At 35.0% G+C, this 7,559-nt stretch overlaps 1 protein-coding gene across 3 annotated transcripts; it reads left to right on the forward strand.

The window, feature by feature from the left end:
* The first annotated feature begins 1,006 nt into the window (after positions 1 to 1,006).
* On the forward strand, positions 1,007 to 7,321 carry LOC130973173 (transcription factor MYB3R-3-like). 3 transcript variants are annotated; one of them, XM_057897608.1, is made up of 10 exons: positions 1,007 to 1,147; positions 1,639 to 1,806; positions 2,039 to 2,189; positions 2,378 to 2,429; positions 2,567 to 2,624; positions 3,495 to 3,589; positions 3,686 to 3,789; positions 3,889 to 4,017; positions 5,026 to 6,148; positions 6,921 to 7,321. In XM_057897608.1, exons 3-9 carry the CDS (start codon positions 2,044 to 2,046, stop codon positions 6,047 to 6,049), a joined length of 1,608 nt encoding a protein of 535 aa, XP_057753591.1. In that variant the 5' UTR covers positions 1,007 to 1,147; positions 1,639 to 1,806; positions 2,039 to 2,043; the 3' UTR covers positions 6,050 to 6,148; positions 6,921 to 7,321. The 3 variants fall into 3 exon arrangements, with proteins under 3 accessions (XP_057753591.1, XP_057753593.1, XP_057753592.1); XM_057897610.1 differs by having other exon boundaries at positions 6,932 to 7,321; XM_057897609.1 differs by lacking the exon at positions 1,639 to 1,806 and having other exon boundaries at positions 1,033 to 1,147.
* Positions 7,322 to 7,559: the final 238 nt, after the last annotated feature.

Raw genomic sequence — 7,559 nt, forward strand, 5'->3', positions numbered from 1 at the left:
ATCAATTAATTAATCCACCTCCTTAACCTCCAAATCTGTTAAAACTTGGAGATCAAAAAAATAATGGACACACAAAAAATCCGTCAAAAGTTACAAGGTTTGTTTTCTCTATTTCTTTTTTATAGTTTTTTTCTTTGAAAGGCTTTTTATAGTTAAGTATACCTCATTATCCTCAATGCCTTATGAGTTATGATTGTTTGAGGTTCAAATTTTATAAGGATGGCAAAGCGGGCCGGCTTGTTCCAATCCGTTTCGTTCCGTTTAGGCCCGTCTCATAAACGGGGCGGTCCGACCCATCCCACCAACTAAAATAAGTTTAAAATACTACCCTGCCCTACTTTGTGGTGGATTGGCGGGTCGGCGGGCTAGCCCGCTTGACTCTTTTTTTTTTAAATAAAATTTATTAAAATTAACTAAAAAATAATAATTAAAAAATTAAATGCAAATTAAAAATAGTCAAATTACAATATAATTTTTTACTATCCTTTTTTTAATTTTTTACTTCAGTAAAATTGTTCAAAATAATATTTGTGAATAGAACTATCTTTATTTTAAAAAGTAAGTTACATAGTTTGAACAAATATACAAAATTGTAAAATAAAATAAATAAAGTTAATAACTAAAAGAAGAATAAAAACAAAAACAAAAAAAGTGTTTGAAAATTCTATAATTATTAATTTTATAATAGTAATCACTCTTTTATTTAATAAAATAAAAAAATAAAAATCTTCGACCCGGCAGACCGGTTCGCCCCACCCCGCCAAAACCCGCTATAATTTGGCGGACTCCAAATCCTATCCGACCCGCTCGATGGTTCAACCCGTTTTACCACCCCTAAAATTTTATATGCCTAACGTTTTTGGGAGTGCCGTTATGTGACGTCTGACGGTTTAGAGAAGATGCCGGCTTTCGCACTAAACGGCAGTTAACGGAAACGTCGGTGCTTCACTGCTACTAGAGACGGAGACGTTAATACTTAATAGCAGATACAAAAAATTAAAATTCTTTTTTTTTTTCGCTTCGTTTCAACGGTCGAGGATTTTGCGAAACCGTAGCTGAGAGAAGAGCAGCAATTCTGGTCTCTGGTCTCCTCTTCTATTCTTCTGTGAGCTTCACTTCGATTCCCTCCACTTCTCTGCAAGCATAGGTAGTTCCCTCTATGCAGAGAAATTCACCTTTTTTATGTTCTTATTATTTACTTAATTACTTTGTTTTTTTTTTCCAACTCTTTACAATTCTTTCTTTCTTTTTCCCTTTGTTTTTGATGTTTGATCGAGTCTTCGCGATTATCTTTTGACATAAAAAACAGAGTTTGATTTGTGTCATGCCTTTTTAATTTCTTTTTCCGTTGAATACAAGTGTTTAGTTTTTCATGCCCTTTCCCCTTTCTCTAATACGGCAACTTCGGGAATGAGCAAGAACGTGGAGCACCTCATTTAGAAACTTCCACTTACACTTACACTTACCTCACTAATATGTTATTTTCTCCGTGAATCACCTCAAAATCAGAGATTATGTTGAATGCCCTTCAAATCCATCCATCCATCCATCTATTTCTGTGGAAAGCTTCACGAACAATCGGCGTTTTTTTTTTTATGGTTTTTCCACTTCTCACCGCTGCTCTTTACACACCTCCAGATATCTGGTGCCGAATCTATCGCCGCTGAAAGCCTGGGACTTGTCCAAGCCGAGAGTGAAAGAGATGGGGAGGGGATTGTGTTATTGGTGTGATGAGAAGAGTGGAATCTGCTTTCATGCGATAGAACCTCAAAAGACAAGAATACCTCTTTCTCACAAAGTTTATGTGTGAGTTTCATTACTGTATTTTTGTTGTTTTAAATGTTTTGATGTGATAATTGAGTTAAAAATCTGGGTTTCTGTTTGTTTTTGTGTTTCAATTTGAAAGTCTGGGGTATTTTGTATTATGAGGTGTATTTTTAGAGTTTTCATTATTGATATATGATTGGAATTGCTACATGTGTTCGCATACGGTTTTTTTTTTTTTTAATCCGTATTTTTTTGTTGTTGCTGAATTTAGGAGATATGCTTGAGTTGAAAACAGAAGCGTGCTGTCTGGAGAATAAGCAATCCACTGCTGCTTCTTGCTCCTCTGTTTCCGAAGGCAGTGGCAGCCCAATTAACAAGTCCACAGAGATGTGTAGCCCTGCATCTACATCGCCCTCACACCGGTAACTTTATTTAAGCTCTTTCTTTCTGATTACAGTGTTACGGTTGTTCGTTATTAATCATGAATTATTTGTGCTTTTACTGCATGTTTTACTATCTGCATTGCTAGATGATTTCCTTTTTATTGTTGAACATGTATCTATTTTGAATTTTTGCTGTGATTTTCATTGTGTGAATATTTTCTGTTCAGGAGGACCACTGGCCCTATAAGGCGTGCAAAGGGAGGTTGGACAGCAGAAGAGGTTATTCTCTAACTCTGTCTTTGGAGACTTCTATTCTTTTGTCACTTCTCTTTGTTGTTTAGATGTGTGCTTGCATTGTTGCTTGCTTGTATGTAAGTTAATATCTGCTCTTAATGCCTTTCTTCAATTTTGTGCAGGATGAGACATTAAGGAATGCTGTTGCAACTTACAAGGGCAAGAATTGGAAGAAAATAGGTACTTTTTTATTTTTACTGTTTCTATCTGACATGATTTTTTATTTCCACATTGCTTATTTATTTATTAATTTAGTGGGTGGGTGGGGTGGGGAGATTCTAGTTCAATAATTATGTGATGATCTTGTGTGATTTATATGGCATTGCATAGTTGGTTATAGACTTATAATCAAGAGTGGCTATCTTCAGCTTACATGAATATATAAATTACATGATACATTTGACCCAAAGAGAGTAATATTGTTGATCATAAGTAACTGTTTTTGGATCAGTAAAATGCATGATTTTTACTGTAAAATACTCTTTATCATTTTGCTTGCCAGTATATTCATTGCACAGAGTTGAACCATCCATCATCCATTCTGAAATTAATCTCAACTAATATTTTATCTTAGTTACATGAAATGTATGTATCCATCATCCATTCTGAAATTAATCTCAACTAATATTTTATCTTAGTTACATGAAATGTATGTTTAGCGGAATATCTATGTTATTGTAACCTCTACATTTAACTATTATTGATGTTTTATTCAGTTCTAAAGTGGAACTAGAGAATACTGCAGTTTAAGAAAATAAGTGTATTATGAAATTTGAAAGATATAGGCTTGAGGACGCATTTGATTAACTTGTTACTTTGTTGCAATGCAGAAAAGTTAGAATTAAACCACCAGGAATGAAAACTTCCCAACCTGTATTTGCCTCTCTGGCTCTCTTATAATATCTTCCGTGCGATTCACCATGTACGGAAATTGATTATGTTTGTGAATGATGGGAAGTTGTTTATGTGGCTTGGTACTCTAAGTGCTTAGTGTAACTGTGTAAGCATTATGCTGATTTCAATGACCTGAATTTAAAATATGAAATGCAGCTGAGTATTTTCCTGATAGAACAGAAGTTCAATGCCTTCACAGATGGCAAAAAGTTCTCAATCCAGAACTTGTTAAAGGACCTTGGACATTGGAGGTTGAACCTGTTCTGTCTTTCATAAATTTTTTCCTTCAGTTTTTTCAAAAGTTAATATATATATATATATATATATATATATATTATTTTGTGCAGGAGGATGATAAAATTGTTGAACTGGTCTCCAAATTTGGGCCTACAAAATGGTCTCTTATAGCCAGGTCTTTGCCTGGTCGAATAGGGAAACAGTGCCGAGAGCGGTAGGTTGACTAGAATTTAAAATGATGTCATTACTATTAGTGGCTTTGCACAGGGACTGCTTAATTTAAAATTGCTCTTTCATTTTCAAATTCTTACAGATGGCACAATCATCTTAATCCTGACATAAAGAAAGATGCCTGGACTTTGGACGAGGAATTGGCCCTGATAAATGCTCATCATACCCATGGGAACAAATGGGCTGAAATAGCCAAGGTTCTTCCTGGAAGGTATGCTTACGTATTATTTCTGTTGTTTATTATAATGGAACATAGATAAGCAAAAGAAGTGGGCTTAAATCTTGATGTTACTGTTCAAATTACGAGTTATCATCTTGAGGCATTGTCTAATGATTTTCAACATGAATTTCATTGTTTTTGTGGTGGTAAGTGGATATTTTCCTCTTGCTTTCCTAGGAGGAGGTATTCTTCCTACATTTTTTTTTTTAAATAAATATAAAAGAAGTACTTCTTAATACAAGCAGAAAAAGGTCACAAAATTATGAAAACAAAAAAACAACAAAGAAAAGGGATAAAGTCAATTGAGCAAAATTAATCTATCCTAACATAACTCTATTTCCATTAAAATGATTGTATGCTTCTCAACCCATGTCTGCTGGTGACTCAAGATAAGTAAAAGTAAACCTCCTATTGTGAGGTTGTAGGTAAGCAAATTTGTCTTAACTTGGTAAACAATGGCCAGTGTAGCCATGAACAAATTCTGGTGTAAAGAGAGACAGGTAAAGAAGTTATGAACTATCATGGGGACAGGAGAAATCAAGGGCTCTTTAATGCCCTGTACTATTGCTGTTTCTTTTCTTTCTCAGTTCAGTTTCATATTCTTTTTGTGCATCCATCTAAACAGTTGCAGCTGTCATACTGATGTGGAAGTCGATTAAGCATAATAAGCACCGAAGTTTTCGAGGATCCTCTTAGTTCATATGGCTTCTGAACAACACAAAGTTTAATGATTTGTCCATCATCATTGTTTTAGGGCTGAAAAATCTGTTCAATGTTGTTCAGAACATAATGGAAGTACCACACTTTTATGGTTCAACTATTTTTGTAGAGTGAATAGTTGGAATAGCTATCACATAAAAGTTATATAAAGGATGCGGATTTTGTTGATTATATGTGCACAAGTAGTAGGAGATAATTTTGTGTTGTTAAATTCCATGGCATTTAAATTGTATTCGTCACAAATGCTAATATTTTTTCTACATTATTTCTCTTATGCAGAACTGATAATGCAATAAAGAACCACTGGAATAGTTCTTTGAAGAAAAAGTTGGATTTTTATTTAGCTACAGGAAGACTTCCACCAGTGCCAAAGAACAATGCACAAGTTGCTGTCAAAGATACAATTAGACTTTCTACTTCTAAAACAATTCCTGTTTGTTCAAGTAAAGAATTAAATTTAGCTGTTAAAACACCATCTGAACCTACAACTATTAGTATGCTAGATGAGAGTGGCATGAATCAGTCATCCTCAGGGACAGTTAGAGATGTTCGTGATTCTTCAAGTGTTCCTGCTAATGAATCTGCTGATTCTGACGGTGTAGAATGCAAACCTGGATCATCCAACATAGATCTCGCCTGTAGCAACTCAAAGCCTGTGTCAATAGTTAATTTCAGAATAACTTGTGGGACAAATTTTGAGAATTCTGGACTAAGTGTAAACTCAAAGTTTGAGCGGTGTGTAGACAATTGTGAAATGAGTTGCAGCAGCAGGTCTATCAGAACTTCTTTCTCCCAAGAAAGTCCTACCTGTGGTTCTTTGTGTTATGAGCCGCCTCAGTTAAGTGGTTCAGTTCCTTTAGATTCTCTTTCTTTAAGCCTGCAGAATGAGTACTGCTCTAATCCGATGTTGTCGCCTATCGATTACTTCACTCCAGCTAGTGTGAAGGGTAGTGAATTATGCAGTGAGACACCTGAATCATTTTTGAAAAAAGCTGCTGATACTTTTCCAAACACTCCTTCCATATTGAGGAGGAGACGGAACAGAGTCGAAACACAAACCCCTCCTTGTAAACTTTTGAAGGTAGAAAATCATTCTTGTACTTCTAATGAATCAGAGAGAACCAAGGATAATTCTGGTTCTGAGGTTGGGAGGTTCTCTGAGAATCCAGCAAGCCATGACAATGAGAGTGACCTTCCCAAGGCTTACAATGCATCTCCACCATACCAGTTGAGATCCAAGCGAACAGCTGTTCTCAAGTCCGTGGAGAAACAACTAGAATTTGCATTTGAGGAAAAAAAATGAAAGCAATTTCAACTGAATGAAAATACCTGCAAAGAGTAGCAATGTGATTATGAAGATTGCCCCAGGAAACAAAATTAGTTGCAACATAGCAAATAATTTGTAAGTGATTACCTATTATTGTTCCTTAAATGTATTCTATTCCGTTTCTGCTTAAGCTTTGTTTTTCTATGGACTTCCCGGTTTTCAATTGTTATGAGAAACGGCGAAACTAATCCTTTATACGAGTTGTGTTTCCCTTGCAGCTTTTAAAGTAATACAATAAAATAAAATAAAACCATGTTAGAGTTTGAACTTATAGTCCTTTAGGATTTGGTTATTTTTGCATTGCTTTCATTCTGAGTTAGTTATGAAATGCTATTTGGTTTATTTGATCCCATGAGATTTTTATGGAGAGTAGGAACTCCTTCACTTGTCATTATCTTTATCCTCAAAATCTCTGAATTTGTTTGGCGCTGTGGCTAGTCTGCTGAATAAATACCTTCTTAACATGCTTTCATGAAAATGTCAGTGCTAGCAATTACCTTAACGATGATCCCAATGCTATTGCCGTTCAAGGCACCTCCCCTAAAATTTTGGTGAGAGATATTAACTATTGGAAAAGGCATATAAAACTTTCAGCAGAGTTGGTGAGAGACGTACTTTTTGGTCCTGCATAAGGGGGTAGCATTCCCAGATACTTTTTCTTTTAAAGCTTAGTGCAAAGCATCCCGCATTATCAACAGATCTGAAACAATATTTGAGCTTTGCAATTGAGTGTTCGTTTTATTTATTTAATTTTTCTACTTGTGGTTCATTTGGCAGCATACTGTTCTCTCCTTGCCGTTCTTGTTACTTGGCATTTAGTTATGAATTCTGAATAACTTCTCTGCAGAATTGATTTAGGTACTTTATTGATTTTGGCTGGTTCTTCCAAATGGTTTGATCACGTTCGCGTATTTCGGGAAGACAGTTTGGATAGTTGGTTTTTCATTTTCATCACACGTGAACAGAATTCAGCAGCTGTAGGATCCGGTATGTATAGAATAAGAAAGTGGCAGACTTCCATTTACTTGTGGATATATAAGGCTTGCTGTATATACCAGTTTTGTACGGTTTAGGAACAATAAATCTTCAAGTAGCGTCGGTGTTTCTTTGGGTATTTTTCTTAAACTTTTTCCAGCCTGACTTACAAATCAATAAAAATGCAACTACCATTTAGAGTTTAACGATCATTCAATGTTAGTAAGATATGAGAATAGCATGCTCATCAAGAATTGCCACGAAAGTGAAACCAAACTGGTAACTTTGTTTGGTTTTCTTTTAAAGAAACTTGTTAAAGGACATGTACACCGGATCTAAGAACATTAGAAATCAAAGTATTTTGTTCAAACCTGTTTAAACGTTTTTTCTTTTCTTTTTTTTTTCCTTTTTTTTTTTTGTTAAAACTGAATTGAAGATTGCTTCACTTGAATGAAAAATAGAAAAAAGTTTTCTTGTTATATCATGCAAGATCTCTAGGGATTAGTTTCGA

The sequence above is a fragment of the Arachis stenosperma genome, chromosome 4 (assembly GCF_014773155.1).
Source record: "Arachis stenosperma cultivar V10309 chromosome 4, arast.V10309.gnm1.PFL2, whole genome shotgun sequence".
Taxonomy (NCBI): domain Eukaryota; kingdom Viridiplantae; phylum Streptophyta; class Magnoliopsida; order Fabales; family Fabaceae; genus Arachis; species Arachis stenosperma.

Coding starts and splice junctions, on each gene's coding strand:
- LOC130973173 (XM_057897608.1), top strand. CDS start 2,044: ATGCTTGAGTTGAAAACAGAAGCGTGCTGTCTGGAGAATAAGCAATCC. Junction 3,590..3,685: donor AAGGACCTTGGACATTGGAG/GTTGAACCTGTT, acceptor TATTTTGTGCAG/GAGGATGATAAAATTGTTGA. Junction 4,018..5,025: donor GCCAAGGTTCTTCCTGGAAG/GTATGCTTACGT, acceptor TCTCTTATGCAG/AACTGATAATGCAATAAAGA.